Source organism: Cebus imitator, unplaced genomic scaffold (assembly GCF_001604975.1).
Source record: "Cebus imitator isolate Cc_AM_T3 unplaced genomic scaffold, Cebus_imitator-1.0 Scaffold271, whole genome shotgun sequence".
Taxonomy (NCBI): Eukaryota; Metazoa; Chordata; class Mammalia; order Primates; family Cebidae; genus Cebus; species Cebus imitator.
The window spans coordinates 2441328-2469051 of record NW_016107586.1 but is presented as its reverse complement, the minus strand read 5'-3'; the positions used below and the strand labels follow the sequence as shown (position 1 = coordinate 2469051).

The window sequence follows — 27724 nt, the reverse complement described above, 5'->3', positions numbered from 1 at the left end:
CCATTTCTTCTTCACATACCCCAAATTATTCTCATTACAGGTCCTTCTCACATGCTCTTCTGTCTGCCTATGCTTCATTTCCTACTCTTCAACCTCTTTCTCACTTTTCCAATGCAAGCATAAATGCCATGTTCTCAAGAAAGACTTCCTTGGACCCTGTCTTAAGACTTAGAAGCAAGGCTTGAAACAAGATTCCAATGCACATGATTTCTGGAGGGAGCACTCTTTAGGAGACACCTGTAAGGGGATGAGCGGAGCAGGGCGGGCAAAGGGCAAGAGCTGAGCAATGATGCCATATCAGGTGGCTCAGCCTTGGCCTGATTCCCAGGGTTGGGAGAAATGAGAGGGGTCCTGCTGAGTTGTCTCACCTTGGGGTGAAAAGGCTGAGCTTTTGTGCCCCCTTCCCCTCGGGCTCTATCAGCCCATCATTGGCTGCCCTGGGTGGGAGCAGTGGTGTAAACTTGGGGATGTCTCTGGACAAGGAGGCTCCCTCGATCATCCAAGGGCAACATTCTAGAGAAGATCTCAGGTGTAAGCCTCTATCAGGAGCACTCATAGCAGTGAGGGATGGGCACAGCAGCCTGCAAAGGGGACCTGGTGGGTACCAGTGGCTGATCTAAGTCAGTGCCTCTGCGTTCACTTTCATAGATGGCACTCTGAACTTACCCTTCTAATTTACCACATTCCCATTAAATAATTATCTTGCGAATGCACAGTTACTATATAACCATCTCCACTCCACATAATGGTTATAGTGAAGAGAGTCGGGGAGGAGACGCCAGGTCTGTCTTGTTCATGCACATCCCTCAGGACCTGCCATTGTGCCAAGCACATAGTGGGCACTCAAGGAATATATTTGTTAAAGACATGAATGTCATTTTTTTTCAAACATTCCTAGAAAAATCTAATTTTGCCTAAAAATGTCTGTATCAGATACTGAGAAATGAGAAGTGGGGGACATGCAAAGTGAAAAACCAAGTAGGAGGTTTGTATGAACCATGCAGAAATCCATCACACCCAGAATTTCTCCCAGCTCTGAAACAAGGACAAAAGAAATGGCCTGCCATTTAAGAAGGTATTGTTTTAGCTGACCAGGCTGGTGAAGGCAAAGGCTGTATCCTTTAATATATGAATCCCCAGTACTCAGAAAGAAGAGTGCCTGGCACTCTTTATTGATAACAGGTATCAATAAATTCATTTATTCATTCAAGAAATCTTCCTTAAGTGCTTATTATTGATTGAGTATAGTTCTAAAAACTAAGAATATAATATTAAAAAAAGCCAGTCCTCCTCCCTCATATTGTATTTTAGTAGAGAGGACTGACAATAAATAAACAGGTAAAAATGAAGTCAGCCAGTGGTGATAAGTATTACGGAGAACCATAAAGCAGGGAAAAAGGGACATACAGCAGGACTGAGGAGAAGCAGGCATCTCCACCATAACAGGGAAGAGGTGACAATTGAGTAGAGATCCCAAAGTGATGAGAATGAGAATCATGTAGCTAAATGGAAGAGAGCTCCAGGCCAAGGATACAGTGTCCCAAGGACCTGCAGTGAGAATGTGAGCTATGGGTGTTTGAGTAAAGAGTTTGCTGGGTATCTGAGGAACAATAAGGAAATCAGTGGAACTGGAACAGTTATTGAGGGAAAGAATGATAGGAGATGAAGTGAGATGGGATACAGGGATTGGGGAAGGGGGTAGGGAGCAGGGGGCAGAGGAACTAAGGCAATAAATCCTGGGAAAGCTGACAGTAGTTTGCATTAGGGTGGTAGCTGTAGAGGTGTCAGAAAAGCAGCTACTTTGAAATAAAAAAGAAGGGACTTAAAAGGCAGAGGTGCAGGGGAGAAAACAGCAACTTGAAAGAGGGAGGTGGCCTGTGGAGACTTGGGAGAAAAGGGAAAGAAGGAAGAGGTAGAAATTAGGGGTCATGCAGAAACAAAAGAAAAAACAATAAAATCAGAGACACACCAGCCTCTTCCCCTTCAAATAAGAACACCATTGCTTAAAGAAGTCAACTGTATATCAAACTGGTAATGAATGTTATCCACCCAGAAAGTGGAAAAAAGAATTAGTCAAAGTAATTCTCAACATAATATGTTGGTGTCCTCTTAGTGGGCTATATTCTAAGAATAAAAAAAGTACAAGGAAATCTGAAAATTGCCACAGTATTTGTTTGTTTCTTTGGAGGGACTGGTTCTTTATTTCCAAAAATATACCTGTCAATATTCAGTATCAAAATGGCTGCACTATTGGTTTCTCTTTCTCCCAGTCAGCCCCAAACAGACTACATCAAAGGAGAGTACATTTTAAGCCAATAAGCTTCAGGATGTAAACCTAACAGACCTTACACAAAAACCTTACCAAAAAGTGGGGAGTGGGTAGGGAAAGAATCTTTAAATGATCAGCAAACTGCCAGCCCACAGACTTTAGAGAGCTCTCACAGCCAGACAGGGTGGCCGGATGCCACAAACCCAAAGAAGCAAAGTTCTAAAATAATATAAAATGTAAAAGGTTTTGTACATAACCTGTTCAAAATTTCTCCAGCACCCTGAAACAAAGGACAATGAGATGGCACTTTTAGTGACAGCAGCTCCAAACCCAGAAAAGGGCAAGGAGATGGCGTTTATATGGCTAAATTGGTGGCAAAAACGTAATCTTATTTCTTTATTTCAAGGAGGCAGGAGAGCCAGTAAGTGGTCCTCTCAGCATAAGGAGCACATGGTCCATTCTGTGAGCAGTTGGGAAGGGGAGAGGGATGGGACAAAAATTTGGCCTCAGAGGTCATCTTAATTTTGGTCACTTCTAATGAAAAAAAAAACAAGTAAAAGTAGCATTGTCCAAAGATACCTTAAAGCTGAAAACCTTAACTGCACATTTTTGTTGTTGTTCTTGTTTGGTTAACACCTCCTGGAATCACCTTTCTGTTTTGGCTGATACTTTGCAGAGAACAACGTGGTTGCCCACAGGGGAGTCTTTCCCTGGGCTCTGTTTAGTTCTCAGTAAGGCAGGCCCATACACTTTTCCTTCCTCTATGGAGAGGGCAATGCGCATTAAGCTGAAAAGTCACCTTCCAAAAGTGACAAAGGGATTAGATTGCAGAGATGTAGAAGTATTTGGAATGTTTTACGAACGGTTGCTATAAAACAACACCAAAGGTAATTACAAAATGTACACATCACAACGTGCTTTTAAGAACATTATGCATTGTGCTCATGTTCCCTAAAATGTTGTTACCAAAGGGCTCAGCCTCTAGCCAGCTGGAATCTCTGGGAAGAGGCAGAGACAGTTAGATGAAAAAAACATAGGGGGCAAATGGGGAAGCATTTTTGATAGAGGTATTTTATACACATTGTAAGACTGAGCAAATCAGTAAGTATATTTATATTTTGGGAACTAGAGTTTTCACTGAAAAAGGAGTCTAAATATTAAATGAAGGAAAGAGAAAAGAACCCTGTGCTGTTGAACTGGAATTGGGTTGGAACTGGAGCTAACTGTATGTATGTATGTGTGTGTGTATGTATGTATGCATGTATGTATGTATGTATGTGTGTGTGTGTGTAAGAGAGAGAGAGGGAGGGAGACAGAGAATGACTCTCAACCCCTACAGCAAAGAGCACATTTAGTGTCCAGATCTTGGTCTCTAAATACCAACTCCCAGTAAAAGGAATCCAGGATTCTTTTAAAAAAATTTAGCTGATTCTAGGTACCTAGAAGATCTTATTGTGTTAGAAACGGAGAAAGTGCTCAAAAACTGATGTGGACAGGTGAAAAGGACACAGATAATAACTTGAAGAAGCTCCAAACAATTAGAACAACAGAAATAATAATGACAGTCATGGATTAAAACACATTAAGTTAGAGTATGCCTCGGTAGGGCAGAGGAAACCTCCTCTTTTCAGAAGAATACTAACGAATAAATATGGAGTAAATGATAAAAACTAGAAAGGCACCATTTTGCAATCACTATGGTAATAATTGATTCAAGCAAGGATCATCAATAGATGCCAAAAGACAGAATGAACAGAGAGTCAGACTCAAAATGTCACCACACAAATGAGAAAGAGAACTTACAATAAAAAAATTTAGAGAAACCCTCCTTACCTGTGATCATACTTAATGTTACCAATAGTGGGACTGACTGAAATCAAGAGCCTCCTGATATGATGCACCAAAGACACAGCATCATCTACTTAGTATGATTGTCAAAAATTTGCACCTAAATCTAATCATGAGAAAACAATCAAATTCAACTTGGGAGACATTCCACAAAAAAATTGGCCTCAATTTTTAAAAAATGTCAATGTCATGGAACTCCAACACAAAGCCATGGAACTGTTCTGCATTAAAGGAGACTAAAAGAACATTAAAAACTAAGTGCAATTGATTAGATTTTTGGATAAACAGCAACAAAGAAGCTATGAAGGACATTACTTGGATAACAGGGTAATCTGAATATGGACTTAATTAGATAATCACATTAATATTAAGCTTCTTTTGTATGATAATTTTACTGTGGTTATGTAGAAGAATATTTTTGTTCTTAGAAGGTTTATGCTGTATTATATAGGAGTATCATGATATTTGTGATTTGTCTATTCAGGAGATAAAGAGAACAAATGTGGCAATATAAAAAACTGATGTGCACAGGTATATATATAACATAATATATATGCTAATGGTATAAATGTGTGGTATATAGATGGTACTATTTATGCAACATTTCTGTACATTTGAATCATTCTAAAATAAAAATTGGTGAAAAATAATCCAATGCTAGGGAAGTAAGTGGGGGTATAAAAGGAAATAAGACTGGCCACGAGTAGATAATTGTAGAATTATCTGGACAAAGGGGTCATTATACTGCTCTCTCTACTTTTATACATGATTGACATTTTCCACAATACAAGATTTTTTTTGAGAGAGAGAGAAACTGAAAACCATTAACACAGATTTTTTTGAGTTTTGCTGTAAAGGAGACCAGAGGCATTGAGTAGATCCAGGGGAAAGAGAAGTCAAAGCAGTTGTTTTTTTTCCTTTAACTCTTTGTTTTGAAATAAATTCCAACTGACCCAAATGTCACAAGAACAGCAGAAAGAACCCTAGCATTTCCTTCCAGGAAGTATTTTTTTTAATAAGATGAGAGACATATACAATTATAGCATGTGTCTATGCCAATGGGAAAAATCCACAGGGAGGGAAAAATTGATGATGCAGGAAAGAAGAGGGTAAACTGATGAGTAATGACACTGAGTAGGTGAGATGGGATGGTGGCTAGTGTACCAGGGGAGGACCGGGCTTAGGTGGATGCAAGGCCATTTCATCCATAGGAAGCAGAAAGCCAGCTGCCATGGATTCCGTGCAGGTCGGGGGTGGATGTGGCAGTAGAGGAGTAAGGGAAATCACTTTTAGTTGTTTCTCTTCTCTTAGTGAAATAGAAAATAAGGTGAGAATTAGTTGAGGGCAACAGGTGCTGAAAGTTTGAGAGATGAGCAATGGGCGTAAAATGGTATTGTAGGATCCTACTACTTAAATTAGGGTCCCACTGGCCAGCAATAGCTGGTTTGGAATGCAAAATCTCAGCATCCTTCCATTTTCCCAGAACAACAATGAAATTTGAATCTGCATTTTTAACAAATCCCCCAGGTGACACAGACTCACATTCAAGTGTGAGAGTGCTTCGCTAGGGGAAAAATGGAGTAGCACTGTGGAGCAGCCCTAAGGACCCAGCTGAGATTAAGGCATTGTTTAAACCCAGTCAATAGTTTTTCTTTAGCCACTTCATGGATGCAGGTGCAGAGAAGGCAGAGTACCATTTAATCAAGGCTGGGGTTTCAGCAGCGAGTATGAAGAAGGTGCAGGAAGTGATGGTGCAGGCTGTGGACTATCTAACAACACAAAACTGTGGAGTAAATGTAGTTGATAGGTCACCAGCCTTTATTCCTTAGGCAGCTATACTCCCTAACCCTTTAAAATCTTTACTTCTTTCAGCATTACTGATTTTGGCTTTAGGTAAGTACCATTTTAGGTTAAAATACAAGGGACCCTGGAGGGATGCAGTGAATAAAAATGTGGACAGGTTCACAACAGATTCAAAGAAGCTCTTCATGAGATACAGCCACTAGCAAGCTGGCAAGCTGTCCTACCTTGAATGATGGTATGACTTTACTTCCTTCACAGAAGAATAAATATTATCTACTTGGCTGCACACGATCATCTTTTATATCTCTACTGTAATTATAAGTAATTTTAATGTTACAGTATTTCCTTCTGATGGACGGGGATAAAAGTAGAAGAACTGCACTGTAAAAACTTTGAATTAGAGTTGTAAATAACATACTGCATTGATTGTGCCATTCATTCTTCAAATCCTTTTTTTGAAATGGTGAACAAATCAAGCAAAAGTATTACTGAATTGAAATAAATGTACACAACACAGAGCAATACCTTGTAGTGACTTGAACATGTAATAGGTGTTCATTGAACACCTGTAGAATGAAGAAATAAATTGTAATGACATGGGAAATGCTGAAATCAATAAAAGCTTAAAAAAAAACTCTATTGCTATATAAAAATGTGGACAGGTTTCTTTGCTTTAAAATTATTTTAACTCCTTAAATATATCTCCACCTACTTCCCTAAATATTCTTGAGAACTTAAGCTAAAACACTATCCTTAAGCTATTAAAGATATTGAGAAAATAGAAAACATTTGAAAAGATATTTAAACAGCACTCTGGATATGGTAGGTTATATTAATTCTTTGCTCTTCTGACCTTTCTATACTTATCTCTTTCTTCATTTAACTCCTTTACTTTTTTCTCATAATCTTTGAATTGTTTTCTTTCTTCTTCAGTCCATACAGCATCAGGTTTTGCCATGAAAGCAGGTTGAGGAATCACCTGAAGATATGAAGAAAAGCACATATTTCAGCTCAAACATAAATGCAGTAGTACAGTAAAAGCTCAGAGTTTTTTTAAAAAGCCCTTTAAAAGGATACAGTCCTTCACATTGGCAAGGACAATGACCTGACATCTTGGGTAAAAGATATTTTAAAATGTTACGACAGTTCTTCTGTGACTTAGGTGAAGGTGAGCAGGGTGGGATATACCTAGACTCTTAGGTGATGTACTCAGAGGGGTGTTTTGGTATTTTTATAGCTATAACTACCCCTGAGATCTAGGAACACCTATGTTAGGTATTAAAAAAAAAATGTTTCCTGGTGTATCTGAAGTATTACTGATGAAACAGTATTCCTGCCTTCAGTAGAGACCAAAACCACTATAGTTACTTATTTTTGTTGATTTGTTTGTGTCTTGTCAGATTGGAAGGCAAACCTGCAGTTTGAAATTTATTATCTGCCTAATGTGGTATGGTTTTGGTTTTCTGAGATAGGGTCTGTCTCCCAGGCTGGAGTGCAGTGGTATGATCACAGCTCACTGTAGCCTTGGACTCCTGGCCTCCTGCCTTGAACTTCTGGCCTCCTCACGTAGCTTCCTCAAGTGCTGGGATTACAGGCATAAGCCACCACGCCAGGCCCTAGTGTGGTATGTTTATGAGGTACTTTGGAAGTTGTAGAATATTTGTTGCTGTAGAACTTCTAAAACCAAGGTTTATCTAGGACAAAAACGGTAAAATTTAAGTAGCTCTTTCCACCCCATTCCACCATCCACAAGGATGAACAGAAATATCACCATTCTCAAAATGTCTTCCTTCTTGACTTCCAGAACTCCTCCCATCATGTCCATCAGAGCTCGGAGTCTTGTGCTGGTGCCCTGGGAAGGAGCCAGAATCAAAGAGGAATGCTGAGACAGAGACCTGACACTTTGGGTGGCTCCAGAGGCAGCTTCCCCCCCACAACATTAGAATGACTGCATTTGGGATTGGGGAAGGTAGACAGTGCCTGGAGGAGAGAAGGGAAGGAGGTCAATTGAGATTCAAGTGACCTCTGACCATGACAAATAGGTTGATGGGTTTCCATGATAGCATACAGGTGAAAGACTATTAAACCAAACTAGAAGACAGTATCCCTAAAACAAAGAGGGTCTTAGGTCCTGTGTAAGTGAAGCTGCATGCCTGTATCAGAAGCCAGTGCTCCGTTTCACGACTCGTGAGCAATTCTGCTTTGGCTTTGTGCCACGGCTTAACATATTTGTTGGCTGTAATCTGAAAGAGAAAATGTAATTTCCCGCTATTATTCTTACAAAATTCAAACTCAACTTTCCTTCCACGTACTGGAGGCTAGAAGATACTAAGGGGATTAGAGGGGTTCTGCAGACTTTGCACCCCATTTTCTATTTTGGAATGAAGATGAGGTCTAAAATGAGAGGGCTGGAAAAAGAGATCTTTACTTCTGTATTAACTCTCAAAGTATGTGTCCACCACTAAAAGGATTATAACAGGGGACCTGATAGATTAAGGAGGGGAGGGAAGAGGGCTCAAAGAAGGGCCATCTAAGCCAAATTCTGAAGGATAGGGGTCCAAAGAGGTCAAGAGCTTGGGGCATTCAAGGGACTGTGAGAATAAAATTGTGACCAGAATGGAGCCAGATGGGAGAGTCGTTGGGCAAGAAAGGGGGTAGGGGTGGGCAGTTAGGAGGAGGCTTGTGGGCTTTATCCTAAATGAAGTGAGCAACCACTGCAAGGGGTGAGACAGAAGAGGGACATAGTAAGTTTGGCTTGTGGCGAGATCACTCTCCTAAATGTAGGATGGATTAGAGCCCAAGGAGAAGCAGGTACAAAGTGACTGCCCCAAGCAGGGCCCTATAGAGAGCAGCAGAATGAGGTCCTTGCTGTCATCTTGCTTCAGAGTTTTAGGTCACATAGTGAAAGTCTGGTTCAGGAAAAACAACTTGCTTAAACAAGTACAGCAGAGTGTCCAGGCTAAGAGGATGAACTCTAGTATGATGGTTTGGGTCCAAACTCCCAACAATGATATAACTGTGGTCAAACTACTCAAACTCTCTGTGTCTCACTCTCCTCATCTATAAAATGGAAGCAGTTATCAGTACCTACCTTATAAGGACTTACAATGATAAATTCGTTTCCATCCACCTAGGGCATCTAGAATGGTGCCCAGCCAGCATCCAGCAGAGACTGTAAAAATATTTGCTATTACTTCTAAACACCACAATTATCTTTTGCCCCCAGGAGTCAAGTTGGTTTTATGTGAGAAAAGGTTTTTCTTTGGGTATTCGCTAGCATTTTTTTTTTTACTTTTAAAAAATAAAATATTGTCATAATTGTTTTCTTTAGGCATTTATTTTCAACTGGATCTATGCCAAAACCTTTAAAGAAGGCTGTTTAGAGAGCCCCTTTCTCTGGGATCCACACTGCCCAAATGACCTAGATCATTACTGGAGCTCCACTGGCCTCATTCCTGCAATGTGACCCAACCACTCTGAGTATAGGCACTGGACCCAAACTGGGCCACGGAGCCCCTTCCCAAATGCACTGGGAATTGGGACTAAGAATCTAATTCAGACCAGCTGCTTTCTTGTGTGGAGAAGAGACAAAGTAGAAATTGCTAGAGGAAGTAGAAATGCAGAGTAATGTGAACTAAAAAATGAAGAAAGAGGGCTTCTGGACCTCCCACAAGGCTCTAGTCTTTGGTTTCTGCTTCTTCCTGGGCTCAGTGTCCAAATCTTCCCTGGACTCCATGGGATTCGTAAAATAAATTCTCATTATTGCTGAGGCTATATCGCCTGTTTCTGTTATCTGCAACTGAGAATGCTACCCAATACAATCATTTCCCATAGAGGCAAAGTGAACAAATAGGATCTGGGAAAAATCTCCTGACAAAGAAGGGAAAGGAGAACACAGCTAGCCAGTACCTCCTCATCTTGCACAACAAGCGTTCTCTCTGGCTTCTCACAGTCTTCAAATTCTGGTTGCCAGACTGCTTCTTCCAATTCCAGATCTAAAATAATTTCTCGAATTCGAACATTTCTTTCCTTCACACGTGCAATTTCAAACTCTTTTTGTTTATATGCAGCATCAAACTCATTATTGAAAGCAGTTTTTACCTTGTAAATGATATCCTGAAATATTAACATGTTACTGAAAACACATCACATATTATATCTTCACTGATCCCGCAATTATACTTTCCCTCCAAAATCATTCCACGAATTGTCTTTTAAGAATGTAAAATGAATCTTTCAGAACACTACTTATATTAATTCCTTGGCTCAATAATCCACAGTGGCATCCAAGTATGGGTAGCATTAAGACGAACACATAATTGTTAGACCATAATCTACTTCCTGAAATATAAATTGTAATTCCATGTGCAGGTTAACAAATGCTGAAGTGGGTGATGGGTACTTAGAAGCTCATTGGGCTATTCTCTCTACTTTTGTACAAAATCTACTATAAAATATCGAAAAAGCAACATACAGGATTTAAGTTGGTACATGTCTTTTCTTTGGAACCTGGATTGGAGTAGATGTGGAAAAGAATAGATGGCTTATGGAAAGTATTTACAGAACCTGCCAGAGAATCATCACCACACACAATACTCTTCCTCTATATGGACATGTCATTCTCAAGTAGGAAAGAAACGTGTGCTAGCCAGTTGGTGAGACCAATTCCTAAGGTGCCAGTGGGACCAACTAGATTGCTCCCACTCCTGCTAATGGGTCAACCCAAAGTGGCCTTTAGGTTGCCATGGGAGTTTAGTCTGTATGTCTAGCCTACTGAAGATGAAACCATTAAAGCAGGGTGAAAAAATGATCTTAACAGCTTGTATGAGAATTTCTCCTGGGCTGAAATTACCTTCTTGTAGGAAAACACCTTAATAAAGCACCAAGAAGGTGAGGCCCTCAAGGCAGAAGCTGAGCAACAAATGAGGTAACTAAATAGCTCTGAGCATAAATGAACAGAAATTTCAGGGGCAAGAGGAGAAAAAGAAAAGGATAAGAAGAGAGAGCTGAGCACATGGCAGGAGACTGGAATTCAAATTGCAGACATGGCTGAAGGGCTTTCAGGAACAGGGATTGCCAGCATTAAATTTCAAACTATCTTCATTGGCACAATCTCAGTCATTGGATTTTCAAAGACCTTCAGTCAGGGCTTCTACATGTTCAGAAGTATTCTGAGACTGGTAGAAAGTTAAGGAGTAGGAGCTTAGAGCCAGAGGGACCCCATATCTTATCCTTGAACCCCCAAATTTACAGAAATCTTAGAGGAAACTGTCTTTCCCCAGGTTAAGCAGATAGATAAGTAATCACATCTTGATCTTACAAGGAGATCCTAATTGACATTTGGGTTTACTGAGAAAATGGAATTCAAGTATTTTCTTTTCTCTTTCAGCTTACTGAAGATCAAAGCAGAAGAATGGTTTGTGGTGTCAGCTGTTGTGGGATGTTCTTTAGAAAACTTGGTATCACAGTAACCTAGTCCAAATCATTAAATGCAACTCTTGTACACAAGATCTGGCTAAGGGACTTGGAAAGTATCTGTATATTCCTCTATTTATTTTATTCTTATTTATTTATTGAGATGGAGTCTCACTCTGTTGCCAGGTGGGAGTGCTTTTGCACCATCTCCAACTCCCTGGTTCAAGAGATTTTCCTGGCTCAGCCTCTGAGTACCTAGGACTACAGGCACGCGCTGTCACGCCCTGCCACGCCTAGCTAAGTTTTGTATTTTTAGTAGAGATGGGGTTTCATCATGTTAGCTGGATGGTCTTGGTCTCTTGACTTCATGATCTGCCTGCCTTGGCCTCCCAAAGTATTGGGATTACATGCATGAACCACCATGCCCCCCTCCTCAATGTATTTTTAAATCATTTGATTGGCATTAGTTTTCAATGTGAGCCCTTGAAAACCACCTGATGTAGAGTTTCTAGAGATTTTTGAGAATAAAATGAAAATTCACTCACTTTCAGTAATATAATTTGGTTGATTTTCTCTTCTCTGGAATGAAGTTCTAATTGGCTTGACAAAAAAGAGGTGTCTACCCCAAAATCAGTACTCAGACTACCAAGCAGGTAATTGGGCAAGTTGCTATATTCTGCTTTCTTGTCTTCCTCTTCCTCTTCTTCATCATCCTCTTCATGATGCTTTTTAACCAATGTAACTCCAGACTGAGCCTCTACAATCTCCTTCCGTAGCTAAATGTAAAAAAAGATGACACAGAAGTTATGCAATAATAAGAATCCTCTAAAGGGAAAGTTTGTGACAACTTAATTATGTCAACAATCATTTTAATTTGCTAAATTGTCTTGCCAAGAACTGAATTCAAAGTGATGAATAGATCCCAGAACTGCTGCAGAAGAGATTAAAGCTTCAGAAACTGATAAACGATGGATAAATCAAAGGAATAAAAATTGTCCTTGATGATGTGTAATATTTATATCTTTCTGTCAGTATGACACCTGCTTGTAACTATTTTGAGTCTTTCTTGGTACTTAAGAAATATATCTTCTCTTTATATTTTACAAAGAAACTTGTTCACAAAGGACTGGTGGGTGAAGGTTAAGAAGAATTAAGCATACCTCCATTTTGTTTCAGAAAAAGAGTCAGTGCAAAGTTCTAGCCAAAACAAAACTACACTGAAGGGCAGTGTTTTTTTAGTGGTTTGGCAGAGATTATTGCTTAAAAAGTTGGGATTTAGGAAAACCATAATTCTGTCAAAACAAATTCTACTTCATTCTTGATCAATTATCTTGAAACACAATCCCTAGTGACAAGAGAGGATAAAAAGGATAATTGTGCATGAAGACAACCTCTGTGCGGATAAGAGCAAAACCCCAAATCTAATTTTTTAAAGGTATATCCTTATATTTGAGGGCTAGCCAGTATTGTGTAGGATACAGGCTCTTTGATTTATTTTGGGGATATAGGCTTCTATATTCATTAGAATATATTCTATAATTAACAAGAAATAAAAATATAAATACATACAATATCTAAACTTAAATTATATCCCAATTCAAATCTGAACAAAGGAGACTCTAAAATAAAGCATATCACTTATATAAATACATATATATTTAAAATTGTACTTTTAGACACTCTGCTTCAATCTTCTTTTGCTGTAAAACTCTTTCCAATTCTTTCAGCTCTTCAGCTGTGCGTGCTTTCATTGGGAAGTTTTCAACCACACAGGGGATATGAAAACACTTGGAGAAAAAAAACACAAGATGAAATAAATCCATTTGTAGTATAACTGTGTGTATCTGGTGTTGAGCAAGGGATGTTTTCTGTGATTAACATTAACCCATAGGTTATCATGCATGAGTAAAATTGGCAATGGAAACATTAAAAAAAATAAAACAATATATTCCATAAGTATTGGTATAAGCTTTATATAAAATACTGGGCTTTTGTGAAGGATTAATTTCTAGGTCAGTAGTTCTCAACTAGGAGCATTTTTTCCCCTTCCTTCCCTCTCTGTCATTTTTCCCCAAGACATTTGGCAATGTCCAGCAACATTTTTTTATTGTCATTACTGGAGGTGAACAATGCTATTGTCTCCAGATAAAGGCTAGGAATGTTGCTAAACTTCTTACAGTGCATAGAACAGCTCCCACAACAAGGAATGATCCAGCCCAAAATATATGACTCATGAGAACGCTGTTTTAGAGCAATACTCAATTACATAAAATGTAGGGTGGCTGTATACTTCATTGTCTGTACTGGGAGCATATTTGAAAGTGAAAAGGGTGCTGAGAATAGTTATTCTGGGATCACAGACATTACCTGAGACTTTTGGTCATCCTGTACAAAGAGAGAAATTGTACTGGGGAGAATCTCAGCGAAAAACAGCTCCTTAGAAAATAGGAGGGCAGGCACAGATAGAAACATGAACCAGATTTTGTCTACCTTTCAATATGTATGAAATGTGAGTGAGCAGACAGCTAGTAAGACCCAGATGCCGGGGATGTCTGAGAGGAAAGGAGGAAAGAAATGCTAAGACAGATCTTCAGAAATGCTGGCTGGGAAGCACATGGGGACTGAGCATAGAGCGAAGAAACCAAGAGACCGGGACACATCCAGGTGAAATTCAGTATAGGAAGGGGCAAGCCATGTTCTCAGTGCTTTGCTAAGCTATGAATTTTCTTAAATTTATTTGTAAAGCTTTCCTGAGCTTTCTATGACAAATCTCATCAGGTTTTGTACCTAGGGTTCTGTTACCTTAAGAGCTCGACCTTTTACAGCCATTGAATTCCAACACTCTTCTTTGATAAGTTCAGCCAAATAGCTCTTGGCTAGGTTATGCATCTCTACATCCTTTTTCATCTTGAAGAACGCAGATAAAGGGAAAAGACAAAAATGAAAGTGTGGCCTCAGAAACAATAATCTTTCCTCTAAGTTCACCAAGTATTCATAAGCTGCACCTTCAGTGGTAGAGTTTGGTTGTCTTTCTCCAACACTTTGAGCCACCCTGCACTGAGATGTACTTCTGGGAAACACATCTCTGCTTTTGAGAATGTCTCCTGAAGTTTGTCTGTAGGCTTAATTTCCCTTCCTTGAGGACATACAGTACCTCTAAGGTTGGTCAGGTCCCACACATGAGTGAAGTCGGGTGTGAGGATGGATGCACTGTGGTGGTGAGCTGCATGGCTAATGTGTACAAACTCCGCTGGTTGGAACAGCAGGGAAGCAAAACCACTGAGCGAAGTCTTCCTGTTTTATTAGAGAGGATTGGAATTCATATTTTTATGTGAAACTGCTGGATATCTAAATGTTGGCTTAAATCTCACCAACACACATTTAAATTGCCAGTTTGTGACCTCTGTCTGGGAGTCTTTACTGTACTTAATTCTTCTATTATTTATGTCCACAATAAAAAGAACCCTCTACTACTCTTGGAGATCATACAATTTGCATTTTTTTGCACCTAAAACATATGTTACTTCAGTTAGTTTTACTTGCTTAAGTAATCCCATTGCTTATTACTTAAATAATTAAGTATTCCTATTTTAATAGAGTTTGCTGAAAGGCCTGGTGTGAAAGTGAGACCTAACAATCTTTAGTCCTTAGGATCCTCTTCAGGACCTTTGTGCACTTCATTTTGTTGGCAGAATTATTAGCAAACTAGCTAAGAATAAAGTCTCCCAGGTTTAAAATGTCTTTTTTAGTACTTCTTGTGAATTTCTGTTTATTTACTGTCTAATTACATGACTTTAATTTGCAATTCATTTCTTTTTTATTCTGATCCAGCGAGTTAATAGCTAAAACAGTTTTAAATTATTTCTTCCTAAATAGATAGCTGGCTTGGCGTATCAGTTGTCAGAAACTGCCTGATTCCAAGCCTACTCAGCCCTTCTCTGTCCACTGCTGAGGCTGTTCGATCAACTCTTCCAAACTCAATCCCTAGTACTGTGTCCGAGTTGTCATGATTGGGCTTTGGTTTTTTTCCTATTGTTGAGATCCTGGCCAGGGCAGGGTAGTAGCCTAGTCTCTCATTCACATCCCTGACTGGCAGGTGCCACTAACTCCTCCCAAGGACTAGTATTCTGCTCCTAAACATGCTGAAATCTCCTAAACAGCTGAGTTTATGGTGTCATCTGCTAACATTGTTCTCTACTGGACCACTATTGTACCCAATCTGGTGTTAACATCTCTTCAAAGGCACAGAGCTCAAGAAAAAAAATAAACAATATGAGGGAAACTAGCATGTAGAGGGCCTTTCCCTGCACCAAATCCTGCCTCAGAGGATCAAGGAGAACTCTTGAGGGATGAGGATGAATTTGGTAAATGGCAAGGAGGGGCATTTGGGGCAGGGGCACAGGGTGGTGGTGGAGCGAATAGGATGGGTTTGGCAATGGTAAATAGCTCAGTGGGCCAGGGGAGCAGGTTCAGTGTCAAGTAGTCGTATACAGCTTGGAGAGAGAAACAACGGTGAGGAAGGAGGCAGGCACCAAATCCACATGCATTGCTGAGTGGTCAAGATGAGTGGGCTGGGAGAACATGATGCAGAATACCAGGGGGCATTCTGAGCCTGAGCCAAGTCAGAGCCAAGGAGGAAGAGCCTGTGGCCTGGTGGCAGCAGCCAGGATCTCCCTGGCTCTGATCTTAGCCATGTGACTCTAGCTCTCTAAGCCTCTATCAAAACCTCAGTTTTTTTCAAGTGGGGCAAACTATCACCTGCCTTTTTGGATTGTAATCATCAAAATAAATAACATTCAAAAAGCTCCTACATTGGTGCCTACTTGTTGTGATAAGAAAATGGGATTTTTTTCCATAGCTTCCTGTTACACATTGAATAAAAAAGCCAGTCTTTACCACAACATACAAGGTCTTCAGGGACTAGCCTCTGCCTATCTCCTCCACCTCATTCCACGAGGCTCTCTCCTATCCGCCATGCTTCTGCCTTTCTGGCCATGCTGTTCCTGGAATACTTCAAGCCATTTCTGCCTGTGGGCCTTTGCTCTTGCTGTTCCCAGTGCTTGACATTCTCTTCCCCCAGATCTTTGCACAGCCAGCTCTCTCTCTTCCTTTAGTTCTCAACTGAAATGTCAGCCCCTTGAAGTGGTTTTCTTTGACCACAAAAGTAGATCTCCCACATCTATCACAGCATCCAGTTTGTTTCCATCATATACTATGTAGAGACTTGTTTATGGACACTCTTCCTCACTACATTAGTCTCATGACAGCAGAAATGTGTCTGTCTTCTTTATTGTATTCCCAGCATCTAGATTAATCTGCCCAGCACATTAATAAATGTTGCAGAATGAATGATTATCCCAGGTAAATTTTATTGTACTAAGTCAGTCTGTTGAGATACTCTTGTTCAAATTATGTTATCCACTACATTTCCTCATCTTCTCAGTCTCATGTCATTCACTAATTTGACAAATCCTCCTTATTTCTATATCTTCACCCAAGTCATTAATAAACATTTTTATCAGGACCAAGTCCTGGGGCACATGGTAGAAACCTCCCTCCTAGAGACATCAGTCAAATAATCAGCCTTTTCTTGGTGTAGTTGTTTAACCTATTATAATCCACCACAGCCGTCCTTGAATTCAGCTCTTTCATTCTCCTGTGTTTTTATATTTGCACATTTAAAAAATTAAACTGTACTAGCAGGTTGAGAAAGAGGTAGCTTCAGAATAGCCTGTGTAAAACATGCTTAGGGCTTTTATTTAAAATAAAATCCGTATAAGCAAACGATCTGATGTGTCTGTCACAAAATAATACAAAGGTTAAATTAATAGAAGTATAGTATGAATGGAGGTTTCAGTTTATACTTTTCTCTAAACTGGATATAAAATAATTGGAATTTTTCTGTGGATACCATATGCAAATATAATTAATCCAGAGGAAAACAGCATGATGATGATGAGGCTATTGAAACCATGATATATGATGGTCAAAGGAGCTGGGATAATTAGCCCAGACAGAAGAAGATCCACAGGGAACAAGGAAATTGCTAATACTCTACCACTCTCAGAGGGGCCATAGAGTAGGAAGTGCTCACAGAGTAGAAGGATCAGTGAGTACAAAAAGAAAGATTTCAACTCTAATTAAGAAAGGGCTTACTAAGCCAGAAGTGTCCAAAGTAGGCAATGAGGTGGCAGAGATGACTTCCAAAAATGTTCAAACATATGGTTGGCAGGAATGCCATGAAGGGGAAGCAAACATCAGATGTCTGGCTAGCCTAGATGTTCTTCCTGCTTCTAACCCACAAATTCAAAGGTCCTCTGACTCATTACACTCATATGCACTACGTTTGCTTTATTCACATTATACTGGAAAAGGTTTTGTCATATTCACATTATTATAAAAGAGTTCCCTTTTCTATTATCTTTTTACTTCTTTCATCATAGCTTTATGGTGCTTAAATTATACTTTTTTATACCTTTGCCACTTCTTCCTGACTTTCCTCATGAAGCCTTTCCAGTGCCTCAAGATCTAGGCCAAATTCCTGTTGGTCTAATTTTGCAATATTTTCTAGTTTGTCATTTTCTTCCATCATATTCAGAATCTAAACGTTGAAATAAAAAAGGGTGTTGACAAAGAATTAAACTGTAACAAGATACTTTTCTTAGTTTATTTTAGGCAACAATTGATAAAAATACATGTTCTACTTACCTAAATGTACTAGTAAGTAAAGAATTAGATTATAGGCTTATTATGGTTATTGAAGTTTTAAGGTTCATCCTTAAAAACTCATTCATCTAATAGGAAAAATTACAAAAATACATAAGCTCATCATTTCATTCAATGATATTAAAGCACTGTTGTTAGTTTGAGGTATACTAACAGCATAATGGTTATGTGTTTTAAGAGTATCACTTAAAGATACATACTGAAGTAATTAAAGATGAAATGATATGATGTCTGGGATTTACTTCAAAATAATCGGGGTGGTAATGGATGGAAGCATCGGTGAAATGGTATTGGCCATTGGATGTATTATGTTACGATTACCTCCAATTTTGTATGAATTTAAACTTCTGTACAATAAAAATTATCTTTAAAAGTTCATAATGTCAAAAAATTCAGGGGCAAAGGATACACTGCAACACATATGACAAAATATTAATGTCTTTAATATATGAAAAGCACTTACAAATCAAAAATAAGGCAGACAACGTGATAGAAAAAATGGGACTTCAGTTTCAAACTGATAGACTGAGAATTAGTTTAACTATTTTTCACTTTTGTCCCAAAACATAAAGTTAAGGGAAAAGAAGTATAGAATAGATAAATCTGTTACTACAATGAAGAGGAAAAAAGAAATAGAATCCTTCAGGACCACGAAAACTATAACAACTGAACGATGGAAATCAGACGGATCAGGAAGATGCATCACAGGCCCGAATGCCCTCAGGACAGCACTCAACAAGAGATAGAAGCTACAGGAACCAGATACAGGAACAAGGGTTTGCCTAAGAGTACTGGCAGGTTGGTTAGCTGGGGGTACTGGACCAGAAACAGACAGTAGAACCTGTCTGTACCCCTACCTGGTAAAGTTCCCTAGGGCCCAGCAGTAGTAACTGGAGTGTTTGTCTCCAGGTAGAAGCAACTGGAATGAATATTTAGATTGGAAAACCAGGGCAAGGCCCAAGGAATCTGTTAGTGGCTAGAAAGAATGGAGAACACCCCCCTCCACACAATGGGCTGCCAAGACACTTCCCAACACCACCTAACCCTTCTCTTTTTACTGAGAACAGACAGCATATCTGCTAAAGTCAGATCTCCTATACTACTTCTGACGCAGACTGAGCAGGTATCATGGAATTATAACAGGGAGTTTCAATTATAAAGACAAGCATGAAATAATAACAATAAATCCCTAAATATCTGGGGAACAACAAGACCAGTGAACAGAGACAATAAATTCAACAAATAGAAGACTTGTTGCCCAAAAGTAAATGTTAATTAAGCAAGAAGAGTATAATTTTACAGTAACTAGGGATGCACAATACTGTATTTCATAAAAAAGGATCACAAGACAAGAAAAGAAAATGAAGTAGAAAGACTGATAATAGAGAAATATGTTATTTGCAAAAGATATGATAGTCTACCTAGATAATCTAAAATAATCAAGTGAAAAAATAGAACTAAGAAGAATTCAACAAGGTGGTCAGAAAAAAAAATCAATAACATTCTATATACCAGTAATATATATATTAATATGTAACATATACCAATTGTATTAGTCTATTTTCATGCCACTAATAAAGACATATCTGAGACTGGGCAATTTACAAAACAAAGAGGTTTAACGGACTTAGAGTTCCACATGGCTGGGGAAGCCTCACAATCATGGCAGAAGGTGAAAAGAAAGGCACATCTCACATGGCAGCAGACAAGAGAAGAGAGCTTGTGCAAAGAAACTCCCCTTTTTAAAACCATCAGATCTCCTGAGACTTATTTACTATCATGAGAATAGCATGTGAAAGACCCAACCCATGATTCAATTATCTCCCACCAGGTCCCTCACACAACACATGGGAATTATGGGAGCTACAATTCAATATGAGATTTGGGTGGGGACACAGCCAAACCATATCACCAATGTAATAGAAAAATATTCCATTCACAAAAACAGTATAAACTATAAGATACCTAAAATAAACCTAATAAGAAATTTACACGATGTCACTTTTAGAGAAACTATAAATTTTCACTGACGATTCTTATAAAAATTGAATAAAGATATATAAATATATAATTTACATATATAAGTATTATATATTTAATGAAAATATAACTTGAAAAGGTATATATTATAAAAGAAATAAATATACAGGCCTGGTGCAGTGGCTCATGCCTATAATCCCAGCAGTTTGGGAGGCCAAGGCAGAAGGCTAGGAATTCAAGATCAGCCTGGGCAAAATAGAGAGACCCTGTCTCTTCAAAAAAATAGAAAAATTAGTTGGGCATGGTGGTGCATGCCTGCAGTCCTAGCTACTTGGAAGGCTGAGGTAGGTAGGAGGATTGCTTGAACCCAGGAGTTCAAGGCTGCAATGAACTACAATCATGCCATTGCACTCCTGCCTGAGTTACTAAGCAAGTCCTGTCTCTAAATAAATAAAGATATAAATATATAAATATTCAGATGCTCCTCAACTTATGATGGGGTTATGTCTCAACAAACCCATCATAAGATGAAAATATCATGTCAAAAGGGGCATTTGTAGACAAGATGGGATGCAAAAACATAAAACAGGATATCCAAAAAATGTTGGCAACATAGTATTCAGAGTTTTCATTGTTTACCTTCGTGATCGCATGGCTGACTGGGAGCTGTGGCTTACTGACACTGCCCAACATTGTGAGAGAGTATTGTATCACATATTGCTACTCTGGGAAAAGACCAAAATTCAAAATTTAAATCATAGTTTCTACTGAATGTGCATTGCTTTTGCACCATCATAAGGTTGAAAAATTATACGTTGAACCACTGTGAGTAGGGGACTGTCTGTATACACCTTATTTCAAATTAAAAAATATTCTTCAGTAAAGTTTTATCATATATATTGATATATTATATATACTAAGGTTCAGAGCTGGCAGATAAATTCTTCTCCAAATCAAACTACAAGCAATATATTCTCAGAGTTTTTCATGGAGTTTAACAAGCTTATTTTAAAATTCCAATGGAAAAGTAAGCAAACATAAAAAGGCCATTTAAAAAAAAAAAAAGAAAGGCAAAAGGAGAATTATTCTCAGGATAGAAGAACTGTTATAAAGCAATAGTAATTAAAATAGCTTGATATTGGCTCAAGAAAAGATCAATACTCAATCTTAGAACAAAGAGTCCAGAAACAATCCTATATCCAGGGATTGACAGAGGAGACACTGCAAATCAGCAGAGAAAGGATAGTATATTAAATAAAGTGGACCAGGGAAATGGGCTATTTATTTGAAAAAACAAAATTGGAACCATATGTCATACTATTCAAAAAAATAAATTAAAGGTGAAGTCAAAGAGTATTAAAAGAAAATACATGAGACTTTCAAAGGCCATTTAAAATCAGATGTAAAACCCCCCAAAAAAAAATCAATAAAAATCAATAACTTGGTTCATGCCATAATTTTAAAATTCTGCTTTATAATAAAATTATTTAAAATTTAGCACATTATAAAAGTTAAAAGACAAGACAGAAAGTATTTGTAGTAGGATGAGCCATATACTTTTCTAGAAAATATTTGTAGGTGGAGCCACATAAAACACCAATTGCATGCAATTCCACCTAATAATAAGGACTACCTTTAGATATGTCCCATGCACACCTTTATGCTATTTTTCTTTCCAGCTGATTCAGATGAGATCAAGCAAGGCAACCTTAGAAGCCATGAGTTAAAGACAGCAGGGTCTCCAATAGCCTGGGTCTCTGAATGACTGCGTAGAACAGAGCAGCTGCTGAGCTGAATACCCACCCAGGATGGTTACATGGGAAGGAATAAACGTCTCATCACTGTGCCATTATGTTTTTTTGAGTTTATTTGTTACCACAGGCTAGCTAACTCTAATTATCTTAGATACATATAAATAAAAATATAAAAATAATGAACTGCTATAATCAACAAGAAAATGACCAATTACCCAATAAGGAAATAGGCAAAGAATATAAGCAGGAAATTCACAGGAGAGGAAATAAAATAGAGTTTAGACTTATGAAAAGGTGCTCAACCTTACTATTAATCAGGAAAATAAAAACAAAGGACCAAGGAAATGATTTAAGAACATTTTCTAAAACTGAGAGACAAAGGTTTCCTATTAAAATGCCCATCGAAGTCTAGCACATGAAAGAAGAAAACACCTAGGGTCCTGGTAGGAAACAGGTAACACGTTCAAATGGGAAAACTGAAGAGCGAAACTTTAAAAAGAGATTTGGCAGAGTAAAGAAAGCCAGCAAGACATGATAAAGCATTAGGCTACGAACTGCGGCAAGCCATCTCTGCTCCTAGGTCTGAAGGGCAAGAGCTGGGACTGGTTAATGAACCTGGAGAGAACCATAAATGCAGGAGAGGGATGGCAGTCATTGCCAACAAATAACCCTACAGGGAGGAAACTGGGAGAATGAAGACCCTGGTCTTAGTCCCTACAAACCATACTCTGAGCCCCAAGAAGCTGGCCTTCATGAACAGCAACAATGGGGGCTCTTTTGCTGATGCCACTTATTGCCTAAACCCAAGTAGAAGCCAGAAGGCAAGAGAGTACATTGCTACTGTCCACAAAGGCCAGCCTCTTGGGGCTCAGAGAAGGGTGGAAAAGGAAAGAGAATCTTGGTTTGCACCAGCAAACCAAGAATACTCATCAAACATATCAAGGTGCATAATTGTAAATTTCCAAACGCTGTGGATAAAGAGAGGATCCTATAAGTCTCCTGGGAGTTAGGCATTGGATTCTCTAAAGCAAACACTGGAAGCCAGGAGACAATGGAGCAAGACTTCAACATTCTGAAGGCAAACTCTCAAATGGATATGAGTGTAGGATAAACACATTTTAAGAGAAAACACATCTCAGAAAATGTACCTCCCATGTACCCTTTCTCAAGAACAGAGCCAAAGCATCTGACAGCTCTAGCAGCAAGGCACCATTCACAGTGGATTCCACTTAGATGGCACCCCAGAAGCACAGCTATGTTATAAAGATGTTCCCAAGCATGGTGCAACCCAGCAGTCCTGTATAGGAAGTTACTGAAGGATACATACCAAGAAAACAAAAAAAAAAAAATCACAAGGGACTCAGGAAATAGGAGCTCCAACTCAGGAGGCAGATCTTTAGGACAGCAACCATACACCTGGTCTATAGAGCAGAGCAAGGTGCTTTGACTGGAGCTGGAAGATGGAAAGCTCCAGAAGGGAGGTTGCCAAAAAAAAAAAAAAAGCACTGACAGATTGATCACTTCAGGTATTTGGTTGTATTGAGAATAATTTTTTAGCATTTTGAGTTTGAATAGGTCATAGAAAGGCTTACTCCAAAACAAAGGCAATTATTAATTCCAAGAAAAATCAAGTTGTAAAAGCAGAAATGTAATCATAATATACCATGTAGCTCAGCTTTGAAGAATATTCATATAAATATCACAGTGTGTATACCAAGCATGTGTGCTATAGTGGGTGTGGGAAGAAGTAACACACAAAACTACTCATGTTCCATACCAGGAAGCCCATAGTTAGCAACAAAACAGAAATATCAAGAAATAACAGCAGTATTAAGACTAATTAGACAGACAGAGGTAAACAGTCCAAACGAAAAAGTGGAAAGAAGTGAAAACAGTTACCTTAGGAGTGCAGGAATCAGTCAAGAGAAATAGGGCAATTGTTGCTTTAAAAATATTATTTTTAACTACACAACTCAGTATTATTTAATCTGTAAAAATATAAATGCATAACATTGATATATTATAAAAACAAATAAGATGGTAATTTGGGGGAAGACAGGGAAAACCACTGTTTATATGGAGTGTGAATTGGTGAAACTTCTATCTTGTTAAAGTACCTCAGAAAACTAAGCTTATAACTAGACAAAAGGAGGTACAGTTCCTCAGCATAGAATAAAATTAAGTTCAAAAAGTAATTTTAGAACAAGGGCCAAATGTATTAGAATATGAAATTATAACACTTACAGTTTTGGAAAGTGCTTTGATTCCTTTTTTTATCTCTTTCCTTTTCTTGGAAAACAGATTAACCTCTTTTTTGATGGCCTGAAACAGAACAAGCGTATCACTGAACAAAGCAAGAGAAACAACAGAGAGAGAGAGAGAGAGAGAGAAAGAGAGAGACAGAGATAGCAATTCTCTAGAAACAGAAACTAAAATTTGTAAAGACTAAATAAAAAGTGTACATGAAGTAATACCACTGCAATACCTTGCTTAAATCTAACTGCTACCAGGTAAGTGACATTAAAACAACATGAAACTGATGTCAATTATATGGCCAACGGAAAGAAAATAATTAAGTAGTGAAAAATTAGTGAATAGTTGACTAAGAAAAATCAGTATGCACTTTTATTGGGAACTTGAGACTAGATCAATAGGCTAAATCCAGACACAAGCTGTACTGTCGGTCACCTTCCTGAACAGCTATGGCCACTGCGTCCCTTCCCTTGTTCCTGGTCCACAGGACAGAGGAAGACAAGCATGCCCTAAAACTCACTCCACAGTAGAGTATGGCAGTTCATCCTTTGCTGTGGTTTACCTGGACACCATTATTGGGTTGCAAGTCAGCCTACGTATAGTTCTTAAAGCTCATATGACTTGATCTAAATGATTGGGCTGTGTTTAGGGTGTTTACTTGCTTTCAGAAAAGTTACACCTGTATGCTGTACTGCTCTGCCAAGTAGTATCTTGTTCCATCTTCTAACTTCCAGTAGGTTTCCACAGGAAGCTAATCTATTTGGTGCATCTACAGAGCACTATTTCAAACACACCCCATGTTTCACAAATACCTCTTGGCTTTTTTGTTGTATCCAAGGAATTTCCTTCTTAACATCAGTTAAAACTAATTCATCTTGTGATGAGTCAGTGCTTGCCTTCCGTTTCTGATTCATGTTAGAAAAAGACAGAAATGTCTTAAAGTCAAAATTCATCAAGTTTGTCCCCTCCCACCCTACCACATGTAACGGCTTTGAATTCCTTTCGATTTGTTGCATTTTTGAAAATAATCTCAAACATTTTGTCTCCTCAAGATGTAACATTTTATTCACATAAGTCCTACCAGTCTGCTTTTATATTAACCACAGCTTCCACTGAGGAAGCAGAGATGATGAGACCAGTCACACCATCACCACTCTTTGCCTTCTTTGCTACTGTGACCCAAATGCTCCTGCCCATCAAGGCCTGTGCCACTATCTGTGCTTAGAATCTTTTTCCTTCTTTTTGAAGTTTTAATACTTAAAATTTTTTCTTCAATACCATCTCCTTCTGTATCATCAATTTCTCCCTTGTATTGGATCTTTCCCAACAGCATCCAAACATGCTCTACTATCTCCTGTCTTAGGAAAACTACTCTTACTTGACTATCACGTTTCTCTTTGGCCACCACCCTATTTCTATGCTCCACTTTGCACCAGAATGTCTTTAAAGAGTTTGGGATGCCACATTCTCCTGGTTCTCCTGTAACCTCACTGGCTGCTCCTCCTCAGGCTCCACTGCATCTCTGAACTCTTTTCCTGGCTCTTCAGAAGTTGCTCTGTCCTGGTCCTCTTCTGCTTCTTGCCGTTTATGCTTTCATGATGACCTTACCTAGTGTTATGGCTTTAAATCCCATCCACATGCCCTTGACTCATATAAACATATTCAGTCCCGACCTCTTCCCAGAACGTAAGGTTCATCCATCCAACCGCTGAACTGGCATCTCCTCTTGGATGGCTAACAGGCTTCTCAAGTTTAGCATGAGTAAAACTGATTTCAAATTCCCTTCTTTCTCTTCATAGCTACCCCTTTCCTCCACAGTCTGTCCCATCTCCATGTATGACACCATCTTCTATATAATTGTTCACATAAAACAATCTAGGAGATCTTGGGCCCTTTCTTTTCCTCTCTCTCTATGTCCAATTCATCAGTGAGTTCTATCAACCCTACCTCTGAAAACTACCTGGAATCCACCACTTCTCTCCTTTGCACAAGACTTCTCTACCTCCATCACTGCTACCTGAACTTCTCTGCCTTAGCCTCCTGAGCAATGTCCCTGCTTCTTATCCCTCTTATCCCCCACAGGAAATATTCTCCTCACAGCATCAAATAATCATTTCAATAATGTCAGTTATACCTTGTTAATCCTCTGTTCAGAACAGAACTCAGTTCTGATTACAAGTAAAGTAAAATTCAAACCCTTTACCTAGTTTACAAAGCCCTTCGTTACCTGGTCTCCTCCCACTTTGAAGACCTCACCTCCCACCACTTTCTCCCTTGCTCACTTCGACTGCACAGGCGTTTTTTAGGTCCTAACATATCACATGCCAAGCCCTTTCCCCCTCTGCCCTGAATACTCTTGCTGCCTTCCCATTGCCTTTGCATGGTGCTGTTCTCTTTTAATTCAGATCTCAGCTTAAATGTCTTCTTGGAGAGGCTACACATCCCAACACTATCAGATCAACCTATTTTTATGCACTGAGTAGAACTTGTTACTATCTGTTTCTTCCACATTTGCTTGCTGATCTGTCTCTCCCTGCCCACCCCAACCCCCACTTAGGATGTAAACTCCATGGAAGCACAAATTTTTCTGTCTTGTTCATGGCTATGTCCCCCACAGCCTAGCACTCTGTAGGCACTCTATAAATATTGTTAAATGAATAAGTGAATGCTGTTCTCTAGCTAGACACTTCCTAAATAATATATGTGATACGAAAGTATAGAGAGATCATTTTGACCAAGCACCAGTGTGGGTGGAAGATTTTTTTTCCCAGGCAAGCCAGATCTTGTACCATGGTTTAAATGAGATCTGAAATGCACTATTTGCAATTGCTTTGAGAAAGGCTTAATATTTTCTCTCAGAGGTAGCTTATTCTCTTTTTAAAAATCATGGGATACCTGGATAAAGAGAAATATTACTAAACATTTGCTTAAAGAAAACCACAAACTGAAAATTTCTATCTGATTTACAAAGAAAGAAATGTAAGCAAGCAGGCTAGCCACATAGGAACTCAACCGTGTGTTCAGAATTGGATGCCAAATCTATGGAAGCTTTTGGTGTTCTGCTTAAATAATCGTTCTCCTTGTCCATGGTGCTGCTCAGGAAAATTAATAGTTTCTGGTAATAGTCCAGAATGTCATTGGCTAGGTGTCCTCCAAACCGCCTATATTAATAAAAAAGAAAACAAATAGGCTTTAAAAATCATAATTTTAAAAATCACATTTAGCTGTATCATTTTCAGGTAACTAACCATTCCCGTTTCTAGATAACTAACAAAGGAAATATGTGAACAATTCTCCACAGTGCCTTGTGGAAACTTCTTCTTCAGTACCTACTTCTTTTTTAGAATATATTTATTTATTTTTTAAATTTTATCTTTTAAAGAGAAAGGGTCTTGCTTTATCACCTAGGCTGGCGTACAGTGACATGATCACAACTCACTGCCACCTCTGGGCTCAAGTGATCCTCCCACCTCAGCCTCCAAAGCAGCTACAGGGGTACACCACCATGCACGGCTAAAGGACTCTGCTCCTTAGAGAAGAACCTTTCATGGGTTCCAGGTCATGACAAGCTTCTTGACCTCTCTAGGATGCCTTCTCCTCACACTGTCCTCATACTCTTACCCAACATGCCCTCTGTACCAGCCTTGGCCACTGCAAAGAAGAGCCAGTGCACTGA

At 38.9% G+C, this 27724-nt stretch overlaps 1 protein-coding gene across 1 annotated transcript in view; it reads right to left on the bottom strand.

Moving 5' to 3' along the window:
- The window catches only part of CFAP43 (cilia and flagella associated protein 43), a 97770-nt gene that overhangs the window by 23085 nt on the left and 46961 nt on the right, over nucleotides 1-27724 (bottom strand). Inside the window, exons 17-27 of the mRNA XM_017500813.2 lie at nucleotides 27062-27209; nucleotides 24861-24953; nucleotides 24040-24117; nucleotides 17811-17936; nucleotides 14138-14242; nucleotides 13006-13122; nucleotides 11881-12111; nucleotides 9830-10036; nucleotides 8074-8163; nucleotides 7692-7772; nucleotides 6774-6899 (exon numbers count right to left, since the gene is read on the bottom strand). Coding sequence (XP_017356302.2) covers nucleotides 6774-6899; nucleotides 7692-7772; nucleotides 8074-8163; nucleotides 9830-10036; nucleotides 11881-12111; nucleotides 13006-13122; nucleotides 14138-14242; nucleotides 17811-17936; nucleotides 24040-24117; nucleotides 24861-24953; nucleotides 27062-27209 — 1402 coding nt within the window. The remainder of the gene's footprint in view (nucleotides 1-6773; nucleotides 6900-7691; nucleotides 7773-8073; nucleotides 8164-9829; nucleotides 10037-11880; nucleotides 12112-13005; nucleotides 13123-14137; nucleotides 14243-17810; nucleotides 17937-24039; nucleotides 24118-24860; nucleotides 24954-27061; nucleotides 27210-27724) is intronic.